This window comes from Mytilus californianus, unplaced genomic scaffold, assembly GCF_021869535.1.
Source record: "Mytilus californianus isolate M0D057914Y unplaced genomic scaffold, xbMytCali1.0.p SCAF_20, whole genome shotgun sequence".
NCBI classification, from domain to species: domain Eukaryota; kingdom Metazoa; phylum Mollusca; class Bivalvia; order Mytilida; family Mytilidae; genus Mytilus; species Mytilus californianus.
Window position 1 is genome coordinate 3,290,327 of NW_026262669.1, and position 17,850 is coordinate 3,308,176.

General features: G+C 32.7%; 1 protein-coding gene across 1 annotated transcript; it reads left to right on the plus strand.

Annotated features, from left to right (window-relative positions):
* The first annotated feature begins 1,840 nt into the window (after positions 1-1,840).
* On the plus strand, positions 1,841-7,090 carry LOC127731647 (isoinhibitor K-like). The gene is made up of 4 exons (XM_052240401.1): positions 1,841-1,888; positions 4,142-4,160; positions 5,186-5,359; positions 6,862-7,090. The coding sequence occupies exons 1-4, from the start codon at positions 1,841-1,843 to the stop codon at positions 6,930-6,932; spliced, it is 312 nt and encodes a 103-aa protein (XP_052096361.1). The 3' UTR covers positions 6,933-7,090.
* Positions 7,091-17,850: the final 10,760 nt, after the last annotated feature.

Below are 17,850 nucleotides of genomic sequence, written 5' to 3' on the forward strand. Positions count from 1 at the left end.
GTGGCTTTGCATAAATTCCCGCACGGCCAAACTGACAAATCTTTTAGGCATGGGTTGTATTGCTGGAAATGTTTTGGTTAATACATAGAGTATCGTTACATCCCGCAATGCCAAACGAACCGGTTAAGGTTTTTTCTATTGCACGGGAGAAACTAAGGTGCCCATACATTTTTAATCCCAGTCCTAACCGTATGCGGGATAAAAATAAATTAACTATGTATTTATGATTATCAATAATTGTAATGTTTGCAGTCTTCGTGTCACAAAGAGGATTTGTTATGCCTTAAGGGCTTTACATAAGTTTCACTTAAACTGTTTCTTGATATTTCAAATCATGGCTTCTATTTTTAACTAAAAATTTTAACTGTTGCGTAGTTTTTCTCTCTCATATTGTTTTCGAGGGGGTTGAAGTTGACCACACAATGGCGCAAGTTCTTGTTCATGAAAAATCCGGACTTTTTTCATGAAATTGTAGTATGTTCCAATGGGAATTAAATCAATACATTTGACTGGAACTGCTGATTACATATGTAATTCTCGGAACTGCTGATAACATATGTAATTCTCGGTTTTAAAATATAGACATATCCTGATCCAAACAAAACTAATTGACAGAATCATCAAACCTCTAATATGCTTTTGTACACTTTCGGTGATATTTAAAAAAAAAGTTTAAGATCAATTGCTATGTCTAGCAGTAACTTTATACGTTTACAAGATACATGGATATATTATAACTGGCTAAACTATAAAGACTCACTCATATCAACCAAGGTAAAAGTATGTGGGAAGAGAAACACATTTGATTTCAATAATTATATCAAATGTCTGTTAAAAGCAAAAAAAGACAAATCAAACATCATGTTAGTTTTACAGTACAGAACCGTTGTTTGAATCACACAGACTTATTTATCCGTTCCTAAAACAAGAAATGTGTATCTAACTTGGTCATGAAACAAAGTTGTACCAATTAGTTTTTAACTTAATTTAGGAATGAGTGTATAAAGGGCAGAGACGTCAAATGTTAAGAACTATCATCAGATTATACTTTATATCATAACATACACGTTATATATTTTAAATCCGTTTATTTTCTCTTTTTTTTTAATTGGTAAAATTTGGGTGAGGTAATTGCCTCAATAAATCTACGCCACTTAAAAGTCAAAAATAAAAAGTCTGAGATAAGTCAATTTTAAATTGGTCTGTAGACTATAATTCGATTAAGAAACTATAAATTAAATTTCGTTGTTTTCAGGTGAAAAGAAACACACGACTTTAGTTCTAACAAATTTTTCACTCATTTTTTTTTGGTATTCAAATGTCAAAAATTAAATTTAAGAGACATTCTCATTTTCACAGAATTTGATGTTTATGACTTCATGAACTTGTGGCAACATTTGGACACATTTCAAAAGTCATAAGCAATAAAAGATATTTACCCCAAAGAAATCAATGGATGTGGTGCGTATCTTTTGTTGTTGACAATTTTGGTTTCAGTAATTAATGCAAAAATAGTAAAATTTGAGAAGTTTTGAGAATCCGAAATAAAATCATACAGGAGATGAATAACCGAAAAATGACCACAGCCTTGCTGTAAATATTGAAACAGGTGTGACCATCGTAAGCGTATATAGTACTCAACATCCTTAGGGAACAATGATTATATTAATTAGCGATCAGGAACAATGATTAAACGATAGGAACAATTAATGATCATTGAACGATAATATTGTATGATCCTTCGGCAGACATTTACTACTCGTCATTAAATACAACATATGTTTCACTCACTATATAAATTGACATTTTCCGATATGTAAAATCATACTTATCTACAACTATGTTTCACTGTGTTACGTTCCTCGTACTTTCACTTATAGGAATCCAGGTACTATATTTTAAATTACATATATTTATCATATTATTTTATACACGCATGTGCTTGAAATTTCAAGTATAATTTAGTTTTTTTTACTATTTAATTATTGATTGAGCTTCTAATATGGCTTGTCCTGTTACTGTTTTGTACACCACTGTCCTAGGGGAAAGGTTTGGTGCCAGTAAACATGTTTAAGGATGTACACCTCTGAGGAGAACAATTTCTAGAATTAAACTTTTTTTCTTAACCTGATTTTTTGGGTTTATAAGAAAGTAAGAAAGTAATTGACGAAGAAAAAATCATATGGTGGTAAACTTCTTTTTTTGCTACGGCCATTTGATAGTACCACATTTTTATGATTTTCCCATTTTTCATCAATGTTTACCTTTTTTTGGGCTATTACGATGAAAAAAATCACAGTTTCACAATTAAACTTTTTTCATACTTTCCCTAATGATGAAGAGGACCATGCAATCTGAATAAATTTAACTTAAAAAAAACTATAGGTAGGTGTTAATATAAGAAAGTTTTATAACATTTTGTTGCTTTTTCGTGTCAAATTGACCATGCTGTAAATTTTGTAAATTTTAGATTTTTCTTTTCTTTTAAGAACTAAAAGCATATTATATCAACTTCTTTGTTATGAATGATTGAAAAAATACATATCTCAGAATTTTGAAAAGAAAAAACTGATATGGGATGTACATATTTTTAGTAAAATCATTTCTTTGTACACTTCACTCATTTTCTCAACATTTTGGCTGATGACACTGACCGAATTGCTTATAGAAATTGAAAGTTGTATTACTCAAAAACTACTTATTGTAAGTACACAATTTTTTCACATAGTTTAGTTTGATTATAATATTTTTTGAATTCATTGATATTTTCCACTTGTATCACATGTTTAAGAAATAATTCCCGAACGAGATTTCAACGAGACTGAAACGTCAGAAGAATACATCACGTTTATGTTTGTGCCTGTTCCTAGTAAGGCTCCTGTACCTGTATTTCAGTGGTTACCATTTGTTACTGTATATCATATTTGTTTTTCGTTTATTGTTTTGTATATAAATCTCGTTTTGGATTGTTCTACTAATGATATATCATTTCAGGGCCTTTTATAGCTTATTATTCACCCCAAAAGCAAACCAAACCTTTAAACAGACTTATTCGGAAGGGATATAGTTACGATACTGCTGTCAAGTCATTAAGGATTGCATATTTTGGTATAAATATTGATTCACTCATAGGGTCTTTGCATCGGAAATAAACACATTTATTCTAAAACCAGTTGTTGGCATGATACGGGTTATGTTCTTCTCATATATTTTATGATGGTATGATACTAAACCTCTAACGGGAGGGATTGTACTTGATTTTCATATGATGAAGACATAATCTCTCAATCAGTTTAATTGAGGTCTGGAGCTGGCATGTCAGTAACTGCTAGAGGTCCTTTGTTAATGTATGTATCATTGTCATTTTGCTTAGTTTTTTTTGTTACCTATTCTGTCATCGGACTCGGACTTCTTTTAAACTGAGTTTTACTGTGCGTATCGCTGTGTGTTTGTTTATTCTACATTGGTTAGAGGTATAGGGGAGGGTTGAGATCTCACAAAACATGTTTAACTCCGCTGCATTTTTGCGCCTGTCCCAAGTCAGGAGCCTCTGGCCTTTGTTAGTCTTGTATGTTTTTTAATTTTAGTTCATTTATATGTTTTGGAGTTTAGTATGACGTCCATTTTCACTGAACTAGTACACATTTTTATTTAGGGGCCAGCTGAGGACCACCTCCGGGTGCGGGATTTTCTCGCTGCGTTGAAGACCCGTTAGTGGCCTTCGTCTGTTATCTGCTCTTTGGCCGGGTTGTTGACTCTTTGACATATTCCCCATTTCCATTCTCAATTTTATCATGAATTATGGGTTTGCTCATTGTTGAAGGCCGTACTGTTACCTATAGCTGGGTTGCGTTCAATATCGTAGCTGCTACGTAGGGCTACATAAATTTTGACTACTGAACATGTAGCTAGCAAAGCCGCTAAATTCATCAACTCCCAATTTTAATTGACTAGGATTAGTACCAGTTTTAAATTCTCACTGGCTATCAAACGTTGTATGAAATGATATTAATTGATTTGAAATAATGTTAAATAATTAAAAAAAAAAGAATCAAATAATCAAAAGTATAATATTTAATAATTTTGTACGTACATGTACACATATTAAGTTTTTATGATCAATTATATGATTATATTTCAGGTTTCTTCGGAACCATTAGGTAAGTAGATTATTATTTAGGCGGAATACATTGTAGGGTACTTGTATTTATGAACGTATATAAAAATTTATGGTTCATGTATTGGTGTACGTATACAATGATTAAAAAATGTATTGGTGTACGTTTACAAAGACTTATAGTATAGGTATTGGTGTACGTAAACAAAGATTTATAAAAAAAAAGACGTCAATGACATAAAAATGTAACAACACACATGACACATAGGAAATATATACGTACATACATAACAACTTGGAAATACATAAAGATATGACATAAAGGAAATACGTAAAAATATTACACATGGATAATACGTAAAGCGTCTGGACGTCAATATAAACGTGTTCAACATTTAAAAGTGTCTACCATGTGTCAATGTTTAAGTAAATCAAATCAACACGTGTTTATACCACATGTCAAGGTTTTAGTCTCTCGAGTCGATAAGTGTCTATATCACTTGTCAAGGTCTAAGTCGCTCGAGTCGACAAATGGCTATATTACATGCCTCTTATACAACACGTAAAGGTCTAAGTCGCTCGAGTCGACAAGTGTCTATACCACATGTCAAGGTCTTAATCGCTCTCAAGTTGTTTCCAATTGTTTAATAAATATAGTTTTAGCATATGTACGCACACAATTAACAGAATTTAAAAATAGGACTAATTCGAGTTGGAATAACTTTGGTCTAATCGTTTTGTTTATCTATAATAAAATAATGGTAAACTAAACGGCCATGAATGAAGAAAAAAAAATAGAATTTCCTTTTTTAAGAATTTACATTCCCAAATGATGTCTACAAAAAAAACGAGTAAATTTTACATGTAGCTAACTTCGAATACCATCTACAATATACGCATTTTACTAAAGTTCCCGACAATGGCAAGATTAATCAATGTATATTAAATATAATTATAAATATAAGGCATGTAGCAGATCTCAAATACCATCTACTATATGTATTTCACCAATATTCCTTATGTGGGCAAGATAAAATAATGTTTATTTTAATATAATTATAGATTTAGGACTTGAACGGAATGTTTGTTGGTTGCCAGCAAGTTCCGGTCCCTGCTATGGATACTTTAATAAATATTACTTCAACAAGAGATCTGGAAAATGTGAAAAGTTTGTCTATGGTGGGTGCCAGGGTAATGCCAACAACTTTGAAACGTTAATGGACTGTGAAATAGAATGTATTGGTAGGTGTAATTCATTATTATTATTGCACGAGCTATGCAATGTTAGATAAACAGTGTATTGTCTATACCAGGTATGTGTAATACATTATTATTATTTCACGAATTATTCAATGCTACGCTGCATTTTTATGCACCTGTCCTAATTCAGGAGCCTGTTGTTCAGTGGTTGTCTTTTTTTTATATAGATTAGACCTTTGGTTTTTCTGTTTGAATTGTTTTACACTTGTCATTTTTTGGCCCTTTATAGATTGCTATTCGGTGTGAGCCAAGACTCCGTTTTAAAGGCCGTACTTTGACCTATAATTGTTAACATAATGCGTTTACATTGTGTCTTGGATGGAGAGTTGTCTCATTGACACTCATACCACATCTTCTTATCTATATAGATAAACAGTATATTTTCTATAACATGTCTTTGTAATCCATTATTATTATTGCACGAGCTATGCAATGTTAGATAAACAGTGTATTGTCTATACCAGGTATGTGTAAATCTTTATTATTATTGCACGAGCTATTCCATGCTAGATAAAAAAAAAATATTGTCTATACCAGGTTTGTGTAATCCTTTATTATTATTGCACGAGCTATTCCATGCTAGATAAAAAACTATTGTTTATACCAGGTATGTGTAATTCATTATTATTATTGCACGAGCTATTCCATGCTAGAAACAAAAATGTCTATACCAGGTATGTGTAATTCATTATTATTATTGCACGAGCTTTTCCATGCTAGATAAAAAAATGTCTTGTCTATACCAGGTATGTGTAGTTCTTTATTATTCTTACACGAGCTATTCAATGCTAGAAAAACAGTATATTGTCTATAACATGCATAGGTATATGCAATTCCTTATCATTATTGCATCAGCTATTCAATGCTAAATATACAGTATCTAGGGGGAATGTTCGGCGCCGTCTAACTAGTTCAATACCGCCACATTCTGTATGTGCCCGTCCCAAGCAAGCCTATAATTCAGTGGTTGTCGTTTGATGCTGTGTAACATGCTTGTTTTTAGTTCATTATTTTGTACATAAATTAGGCCGTTAGTTTTCTTCTTTGAATTGTTTTACATTTGTCACTTCGGGGCCTTTTATGCTGACTATGGGCTTTGCTCATTGTTGAAGGCCGTACGGTGACCTATAGTTATTAATTTCTGTGTTATTTGGTCTCTTGTGGAGAGTTGTCTCATTGGCATTCATACCACATCTTCTTACTTTTATATCTCAATATCATTGTTTATAGCATCACTGGCAGATTGTGGCGAGATTTTCCTTTTTACAATACCCCCTTCCCCATCCCCCGAAAAGGGAAGAAAAATTGAAGAAAAAAAGAAATCAAAAGAAAAAAGAAAAAAAAAAATTAAAAAAAAAAAAAACGCGACTTACCACTTTTGAACTTGCTATTGTATTATTTTAAGTATGCATGGTGTATTTGGATCAGCTCGCTCTACTAAATGAACAAGGAATACCTATGTGTTAATTTTATTTATATTGTAGGTAATGTATTTAGTAAGCGAGGTCTACGCGAGATCCTAAAGGGTAGTGTACCACAACAAGTTCGTAAGTGAGGTCTACGCCAGATCTGGAAGGACCAATCATAGACTCGATAATCTTATACCTATTACATAATAAAGTTGACTTGGATGTTTTTTGCTTACATGGCTGCAAAACTAAATGAAAATAGACCACCGACTTGATTTTGTAAATAAAAGATTAAGCAAAGTAATGATTTGTATATATTTTATGATGATACTATATGTGTTAGGTGATCGTCGTCCCTAGTTGATGTTTTATTGTATTAAAACATTTGTTGTCAACACATAACTAGGAAAAAGCTTCTTTTTCAATATGAAGCATACAAAGATACTTCAACATTTATTTTATTCTCTATTTTAAAAGTCTCCAAAATTAATCCTGCGGTAATATTTACTTATTATTTCCCTTTTTTATGAAAAATGTCCATACACTTTGTAATTTGAGAGTCAGTGTGAGACAAACTATGTTTCACACCGGAGAAAAATACCGACAATCGGCAGGAACACAGAAATCCTTACCAATTAAGATCTGAGCGAACGGATCTCACCACGAATTCCTATTTAAACTAGTTGCTTAGAGCACAATTACAGGTCTTTCAATCTAAACCAAAGTAACTTTTCAGAAGAAAATAAGAATGATAAATAGGGGCTGTGGTGTAAAAACATTGTTTATATCTCACACTGACTCCAAAAATACAAAGTTTATGGACATTTTTCATGAAATAAGGGAACTAAAAACAATTTCCGGAATCAATAATCGCTGAAGTTACAATGATTCCAAAAATATACGATTTGGATATACTATTGGAGATATTTCTGGTACTTTTGATTTAGTGCACACGGTTATCCAGTTTGCATTAGGTCATTGCCGGTTGGCCCTTTTAGCTCGTATGTCTTCAAACCTACAAATGCAAAAGAATGAGTGGGTTTATCATGTAGCAATATGAAGTTATAGCAAAGGTCAAATTGTAGACCGTCAAATTCACCTTTGAAGGCCATTTAGCAAGGACCTCAAATTAAAAAAACCTATCTCTGTACTGTTTATGGTAAATAAGTTCTATCATTTTGAATATTATATATAAGCCTTTCCAAGGGGAATATACCCTTCTTTAATGACACCGTTACCTTTACACCAAAATGACGTCATGCAGTTACTGAGTTACGACATGTCCCAAATAACAGTACACATTTCATGTGGATATTTCTTATCGTATCTGAAGTGAAGTAATAACAAGCAAAAATAAAAATTACAACATAATCTTGACCTTTGATCTTGATCCCATTTTCTTTTCTGTTGACCAAAGACCTAAAACACAAATATCCTCGGTTTAGAGACTATCAAACACTTAATTTTTAAGTTTTGCATTTACAATTCATTTATTGCATTTTCAATGTTCGCAATAGATATACTACAGATTTGTTTTGTTTCATTCCTTTGCAAGAAAAATATAAACAACAAACAATTGTAATTTGAAATTTGGTTAATATTTTTTATTCAACAATATAAACCAAAAAACAATCAACATCAACATCAACAAGTTAAAAGTTGATGACAATTGATCACTGAAGGAAAAACCAACAGTAAATGCAAAACAATTTCTAGCTGTTTGGCAGATCCATAAAAGCTCACGGGGTGTGTGTGTGGGGGGGGTTCTCTTCTTATATAAATATATATACATATGTGCCGCTGGAATTGATCCGTTTTTTGATACGTCAAATATATCAATTGGGTGCAATTTTACCGAGGAAATATATCAATAGGTAGTAATTGACCAATTGTGATATATCAATGGGTCATAATTTTTCAGTTAGTTGTGCAACGTTACGATCTTCACTGAATTTCCCAAACGTTTTGTCATTAAAATTTCCACATCGGCTGAAACTTATTGACATTGATCAAATTTTATTACACTGTCACAATTAATAATCTTTACCCACTAGAGTATAGTAAAAAAAAAGGTCACATACCGAACCTTTTGCACTTATTGAATATATGAATGGGTTATAATTTCGTTGTGAAATATATGTATAGGTAGGGATTTCACATTTTCTAGGGCTTACTTTTCCAATCATGAGTTCCTTCATTAAGGGTTGCTACTTACAGACATATAAGGAAATTTATATGGTATCAAATAGCAAAAAGATATCACTTTTTTTGTCTTTTCGACATTTTTCTTTTTTGCTATGGTGTTGCCTATTTTAACTGGAAATTGTATAAGGTAAGAAAACAACAAAATTTGGCACATTTCTCGATACATGTATATGGTCAATCACGAACCCCTACTAAATATAATTGACTTATTGATTCCGTGATAGGTATACATGGTAAAGCTTACTTTCTTAAATCTGGTGATCTTAAAGGGGCATTGGCTGTCAAATTCATGATCACCGATTTGACTCAAATTCTCATATTTGATTTATAACATACTAAAACGTATATCCAAATTATAAAAAGTCTTAAATAAACAATTTACAATGCATGTATCATCGTTTCGTGTGTATTTTATTCTAGACGCCATCTAATTAACTATCGAGTTGACCTCCGAATACTGCCGACGGTCATATAAGCACTATAAACATAAATATAGATATAAATAGATAGCGAACTCGTGCAATTGGATTTTTCTAGGTCTGTTTAATTTCATATTATAGGTTAGAAATATATGTTAATCATCGTTTTTACCTGTATAAGAATGAGTTTTTGTGGATCGATTCAATCAATCAAATGATTTACCTTTGTTTCACTTTCAATGTTGACATTCTTTTCCTTTTAATAACTGTACACGCATAATTCATGCGAAATCCATCTCTAGCTAAGGGGTTAAATTGAAGGTCACATGAATACGGATTCAATGAGGTCGAATTATTCACTTGCAAGTAAATAATTCATCATCGATGTTTCTTTGGTTATTTTGACAAAATAGAACCATACTGGCTGCTAAAAGCGAATTAGTATTTCACTGTTTCACTTTCATAAATGATTGAACAAGAAAAAAAATCATATTTGCATTTTTTATATATCTCGTAGCTAGTGCCCCTTTAAGACAATTTGTTCCAGAGCTTAAAAACTTTAAGCATAAAAATAGAAATTTTCAGATATCTGGAGATAATTAAAGTTTGATATTACTAATTCCTTTTGAGTTGGTGACAAAGTGGCAATTACTAAAAGAAAGGATATTGTTTAGTATTTTAAGTCCTCTTGTTGTCGCAATTATCAAAGGGCGACTATTGTTTAATATTTTAAGTCATTAAAAGAAAGGCTAATGTGTCATGGTTCCATATGTTTGCCTTTGTAAATATCTGTTCTACAGATCAAAAGATATTTAAGGGGAGGAGCCAGCCTGTAATATTACTTCCACTCAGTGACGTCATACTGTACAATATCATTGTTGGGAACTTACTATATAGTTTGATTGTTAGTTGCTTAACATCCAGTGGCAAATATTTCATGCATGTTCAGGACGAGTCAATAAATAGCGACAGTATGGAAAGGGCGTCCAATTGAAAAAAAAAAGATGAAGAAATGTGCCACATGTACACATTCTTTCAAATTAATCTCTATGTTGAACAACGCTCACCTGCAAAAAACTAAAAATATTCATTATTAATCATAAATACAAATGTTTGAAAACATGTATTTTCTTTAAATTTCACGAAAATTAGCAATGATCACTTATCATAATTACGTCTTTTATCAATTCTTTTAAAACAAGAGACGGCCAAACTACAGCAAAGCCGGACTAATCGTCGAAATCTAACGTTACATCGATATTTTATGTGCCGACCGACACCCTATCCACCTGCCCGCCGTACTACCTAGAATTGATCTAACGTTACATCAATATTTTATGTGCCGATCGACACCACATCCACCTGCCCGCCGTACTACCTAGAATTGATCTAACGTTACATCGATATTTTATGTGCCGACCGACACCCCATCCACCTGCCCGCCGTACTACCTAGAATTGATCTAACGTTAAATCGATATTTTATGTGCCGACCGACACCACATCCACCTGCCCGCCGTACTACCTAGAATCAATCTAACGTTACATCGATATTTTATGTACCGACCGAGACCACATCCACCTGTCCGCCGTACTACCTAGAATTGATCACAATGTGAGTAAAAAAAATCAGTGAAAATTTGAATTTCATCATGGCGATTCTAGTTTTTGACACGGAGTTTTATTATTAAACGGTTAGTTTAAACATATTTTATTTGCTTACATATTAAACGGTGCAGGACTATTTCCTCTGAACTTGTCCCACTCAGTCATTGGATTCATTACCGAAAGTTGTGTCAACCAAGTGGATTTTTTCTTAAGTAATTTGGCAATAATTTCCCTTTTTGTCCATATCATATGCCAATAACATTTAAATTTTAACGATTAAAATTGAAATGATAAGAATGAGAAAATTGCCCATGTTTAAGTTGAATTTGGATTGTAGAATTGGTCGATCGATAGTATTCAAGACAAACGTTAAATAAGCCATCAAGCAAAGAGTAAACCGAGTTTGCAATATAATATTCTTTCTATCGATTCAAATCCGTTTGGCCAAATCCACCAATAAAAACCAAACAGCTTTGAGTCCCCCAGCCATCATTTTACAGGACAATTTCACTACAAGTATGTGCAGATTTTTCGACAATGAAAAAATATACATTTTTGTTGCACGACATTGGGAAAAAGTTCATAGATAGGGATATGACACAAAACATTTACAGTTCACTTTAAGAGTTGTAAGTGATTGACAATGCAGGGGCGTGGACATATTCTTGTCGCACGCGAATAAACTTTATAGGAAACATATATCGTTACACCGTGGGCATTTGTAATATTGTCTAGAAGTTAAAATTGCGAAGCAAATAGTTAAACCGTATAAATCATTTATTTTGTCAGATTTTTGAAGAAAAAATACCTTTAAATTCTATTTTTCAAGTATGGTAGAGCCTTAAAAAATCGTTACGAAGGGGACATCTTGGTACACCATGTTCAATTTTACATAGTTGTTTTCAAACTTTCCGTTCAGTTTAAGCTTGCATATTTTGTATTTAGTTTGTACTGGTGTTAAAGTATTGACTTGTACAATTAAATCACTTAATTTTCAACATTTTTATTATTTTCCAGTTGTCAAAAATGGACATATTTTTAAAAAGGCCCATATGCATTCATTGGTTCAATAATTTCCTTAACATTATAATCACCAGAAACTTGTTTTATATAACTTTAATCAATAATGATTTAAGGATGTTCGCTCCTCTTGTTTTTGAATTTTTGCCAGATATTCGGAATCCTCTACTTTTATCCATCTAGTGCCATTTAAAAATTTTGCCCGCAAACTTCTACTTTTCTTTTCATATTTTTATTACATATAGTTTAAAAAGCCATATTTGAAAATCTTATCAAATCTTTGTTATTTTTCATAGTTTTTGAAAGAAAAAAAGGTGCCAATGTTAAATGTATGAAAATTCTAGAGAGAATTTTTTCCGCCAAATTTTCAATGGCTTATATTTTGAAAACAAGCACACGGACCCTTCATCTTTTTTCTGCATTTTTTAGTTCCTTTATTCATATACTTTCAATTTATTTTAGTCTTTTAAAAAGCTTGTTACTTTTAAACAGAGTAACGAACATCCTTAAGAAATAATTCCTTAATGTCATGCTCTTTATGCTCATGTTAACATGAGTAGGCATTATATTTTTGACAAATACAGTATTTTTATAGGTCGAAGCGTACGAAAATACCTTAGAAATGTTTGGGTGTTCCCGTTTCCTCCCCGTGCAGTATGTACATTACATTCTCATATTTAATAAGTTTTAAGTTTAAAAACTAAAAGCAGGGTAGATTTATGTTTTTTGTTAAACAATATCTAATAACAGTTTACGAAAGCAGCTAAAATGTATATATTTTATTAGGATAAAAATGAAAATAACGAGAATGTAAATTGCAGTAAGTTTGTGCGCAAGTATCAATCATATTTTGTACTAATAAGAACACGGCTTTGTTTACAAAGCGTAATAAGGACGTCATATTAGAATACATTATAAATCTATGTTTTCATAAAAATCTGTACTTTTGATTGGCTGACGGCATTTCATGATTGAACCTGCTGCCAATGACAACGTCATAGCAATGCATAGGAAAAGAAAAGAAACATAGAGCTTGATAAAACTTGTATCTCGTTATTTCATGTTTGTAGCTTATTAATGTAATTATCAGATCTAAATGTTCCCGCTTTTATAATTTTAAAGGGTTTTTAAAGCGTTGATCGTATGCCCATTTCTAGAGTAAAGCGCATCGACGTTTCATACACAATTGATTCGGTCAACGCCTTTACACTGTTTAAAATGACAAAAAGCATTAAATTTTTAATTGTATATGATTTCGATCACATGATTTTCATTGGTAAAAAGTGATTTGAATACCGTTTTTACATCCTAGCCATGTAATTACTCATAAGCAATATATCCAGTGCCAATCTGTTAGATATTGTTAATATATTTGACCTGGTCATTTATTAAATTTGACATTTACTTATATATAATCACAATATATTGATTTAATATTTCCCCGAAGACCGCAATATCTCGAACAAAAACTGTTGTCGAATACTTATTATAGTCCAGTCGATTTGTGAAACAATTGTTCAGATGGTGGTAAAAGCATCAAACTTTGCAGAGTTTTATCATAGGTCATAGCAAACATTTATAGCTATGGACCCATTTCAGAAAATCAAAATGGCTGCTCTGGGCGGGTATTTTAAAATGGACTACTGTTTTGATGCATTTACAACTGGTTTTGCAAATCAATGTTACAGGAAATATATTTATTAAAGTTATTGGTCACATGACGTAGTAACGGTCAAGTGATTGTTTACTATAAACACGTATTTGTGTTTATATCAAGCACATGGTTTGTGTGTATGTTAAATATGTTGGATGGCATATACCCGCAATGCGGCTTTTACGGGTATATGAGCTCATGATTAAGTATAACTTAAGGGGTTCGTTTGAGAAAATAAAGTTAATCGAAGTTTGCCTATAATTAACGTAGCAGCAGATCGTTATTGTGGTATGTCTGACTCCGAGAAACTTCTAGATTCTGACCATGAACCTTTGCCTGGTCCTAGTGTACATTCGTTGCCTGATGTTAATTCTGCACATCATACTGGTAATAAAGACTTGGTGGATACATTTTCGCTGTTTAAAACTTATCTTGACGGGAAGATTGCTACTTTTCATAAAGACTTGGCCGTTGGTAATGAGAACTTTGCAACCAAACTTAAGCAAGAAGGGTCAGTCAAACTTAAAGGTGAGGGAAACCAAATACAGTTCAATTTAAATTGTGACATTATGACCGACCTTGTTAAGCTTCAGAAACGTATTCCTGATGAAAATGCAGCATGTCTTCAATTGGTATTTGGTGCTATCCTCAAAGTTAAGAAGCGAAATAAGCTCATCCGCATTGCAGACAAATCTCCCGCAGGCTGGAAAACCGTCCATGAATATGAGAGTGACGACCTTGCCTCCGACTCAGAAGAGGAGAAACGCATCCGTTCTTCTGAAAGCCGTGCTATTAGGAGCATTAAGGAGAAGAAAAGACCTCATCCTTATAAAACCGTTACAGCTACTGTTTTTGCTCCTACTGCTTCAATTTCCAATCAACATAATGTTCGACAAAACAACTATCAACAGCCACCCTTTTGGACCAGCAGACGGAGGGAACCTTGCCTCCGACTCAGAAGAGGAGAAACGCATCCGTTCTTCTGAAAGCCGTGCTATTAGGAGCATTAAGGAGAAGAAAAGACCTCATCCTTATAAAACCGTTACAGCTACTGTATTTGCTCCTACTGCTTCAATTTCCAATCAACATAATGTTCGACAAAACAACTATCAACAGCCACCCTTTTGGACCAGCAGACGGAGGGAACCCTCGTCTCATGACATCTGTTACAACTGCAACCAGCCTGGTCACTGGCGAACTCAGTGCCCCCTTTTCAGTACAAAACCAGTTGTCCCAGGGACACCAAGACAACAGAGTTAATGATAAGTATTTTTATACTACTTTTTTAGATGAAAGTAATCTTTACGGACAGTTTGAACTGTTTCTGTCACATGCAAAATATTTTGATAATATTGATATTTCATCTGCTGCAAAAGGAGTAATGTATAGTTTACGCAAGCATATATGGTTTACTTTTATAAATTTTGACTTGGATGGAGAGTTGTCTCATTGGCACTCATACCACATCTTCTTATATCTAACAATTCTGGAAACATAATTTTGTTATCAATACTATCAAACATGGTTACATTATTCTATTTTTGCAGACTTCTACATCTATGTCATTTTAGAATAACAAATCTGCAAATGTTCATTCTAAATTTGTAGATGAAGCAATTTCAGAATTACTGAATATCGGATGAATTATTGAAACTCCATTCCAACCGTTTGTTGTCAATCCGCTAAGTGTTGCGGTTCAAAGTTCGGGCAAAAAACGTCTGATTTTAGATTTAAGTAAATTGAATGTTTTTATTAAAAAAGAAAGGATAAAATTTGAAGACTGGAAGGTGGCTTTAAATTATTTCACAAAAGATTGCTATCTATTTAAATTTGATCTTGAGTCCGGATATTTTCATTATGACGTTTGTACTAAACAACAGCATATTTAGGATTTTGCTGGAACAATAAATTTTACTATTTCACAGTGTTAGCCTTTGGTCTATCATCTGCGCCATATCTATTCACAAAATGTTTACGACCAATCGTAAAATATTGGCGAGAAAATGGCGTAGATATTGTACTTTACTTAGATGATGGACTTGGAACGAGTAAACATATACTAGAAGCTTCCTAATGTTCATCTTTCGTAAAAACCTCCTGGTTAGAAGCAGGGTTTTTAATTAACATGGACAAATCTATTTTTGAACCAGTACAATATTTAGAGTGGTTAGGTTTAGTTTGGGATTCGTCTGATTTTTCAATTAGTATATCAGATAGACGGATTGATGATACACTTATATCATTGGTTGGTATTTTAAATAACTTTCTTATTTCACAGCACGGAAATTAGCTCAGGTAACGGGAAAGGTAATAGCAATGTGTCCAGTCATGGGTAACATAACAAGTTTAATGACCCGTTATTTACACTGGGCAATTGAAAACAGTAAAGTGCGAGAGAGAGATAGCTATTAATATTTTTAAGTTGTGTTCTGAATTGAATATTTCTTTAGACGTTGTTTGGATCCCGAGATCTAAGATTACGAAAGCTGATTATATTTCTAAAATGACTGATTTTGAAGACTGGGGAACAAATAAAGAATTGTTTAAATTAGTAGATGACATGTGGGGTCTGCATACTGTGGACAGGTTTGCGAGTAATTTGAAAAAAAGAATTACCAAGATTTAATTCTAAGTTTTGGAATCCAGGGGTTGAAGCAGTTGATGCTTTCACGCAAAATTGGAAAAAAGAGGTTAATTGGATTGTTCCTCCAATATCCGTTGTCTGTAGAGCAATCAAACATTTAATATTATGTAAGGCTAAAGGCACTTTGATAGTTCCAAAGTGGCCTTCCTCGTCATTTTGGACTATGATTTTTAAAAAAGGTACGCATTTGCAACCCTTTGTAACAGATGTTTTAGAATTTAAACCAAATCAGAACATTTTTATTCATGGTATGAATAATAAGTCCTTGTTAGGATCTTCTGAATTCATCTCTAGTGTTTTAGCTATTAAATTGAACGCTGAGTTCATGTAAGAATTTACGACAAGGCTGCTGAGCAAGGTCGTATGATAAAGACAAGGCCAATCTAGTGGCAAGGTCGTATGCTGATGACAAGGCCAAATTAAAGTGGCAAAGTCTCACCTGACATGGCCAGTGTGAAAAATAAATATGGCACGGTCATTAAATATATTGTAAGCTAGTAGTGGTACAGTAGATTATATTTCTATTTTGATATGCACGTTTTTCCGATATTTTTTCATGTGGAGTCTGAAAATCCTTACCTAAGCCAGTCGATCAAGATTTGTCATCTTTATCCAACTGCCTACCTGAGTTCTGTCTCCGTTCGAAGGCTGAGAACACCAAAAGAAAATACTCTTATGCAGTTAACAATTTCTGTAAGTGGTTTAATAACTATTCTTATGTTAAACTTTTACCAGCTTCAGATTTTTATGTTTCATTGTATTTAATACATATATCAAAGACATTAAACTCGTGTGCTAAAGTTGAAGAAGTATATTATTCATTAAGCTGGGCTCACAAACTAGCTGGTTATTCTAATCCGTGTAATTCACAGTTGTGTATATCAGTTAAAGAAGGGGCTCATGGACAGATTGGGCATGTTATTGTAAATAAAAAAGAACCAATTACGCCAGATATTTTAAAGAAAATTGTTAATAAATATGGTAAAGAATGTAACAATCTTATAGAATTTAGAATTTGTTGTATGTGTCTTATTAGTTATGCAGGGTTTTTAAGATTTTCTGAAATGGTTAATCTAAAAAGATCTGATTTGAAATTTAATGATACACATGTCTCTTTGCTCATACAGAAAAGCAAAACTGATCATTATAGAGAAGGCACGCAAGTTTTAATTGCTAGAACTAATACACAAACAGGCCCTGTTAGTATGTTGGAGAAATATTTATTATTATCTAATATAGATGTAACATCTTCAGATTATATATTTAGGTCCATGTATTTGTAAAACATCTAGATCTTATAGATTGAGAGGTCTTAAACCTTTGTCATATACTAAAGATAGAGAAATTATATTATCAGCTTTGGAATTTATCGGCTTAGATAAGTCTAAATTTGGATTACATAGCCTGAGATCAGGTGGAGCTACTGCAGCTGCTGCATTCATGATAGATTATTTAAGAAGCATGGTAGATGGGCTTCAGATAAAGCAAAAGACGGCTATGTAAGAGAAAATATTA

Coding starts and splice junctions, on each gene's coding strand:
- LOC127731647 (XM_052240401.1), top strand. CDS start 1,841: ATGTTTCACTGTGTTACGTTCCTCGTACTTTCACTTATAGGAATCCAG. Junction 5,360..6,861: donor CTGTGAAATAGAATGTATTG/GTAGGTGTAATT, acceptor TTTATATTGTAG/GTAATGTATTTAGTAAGCGA.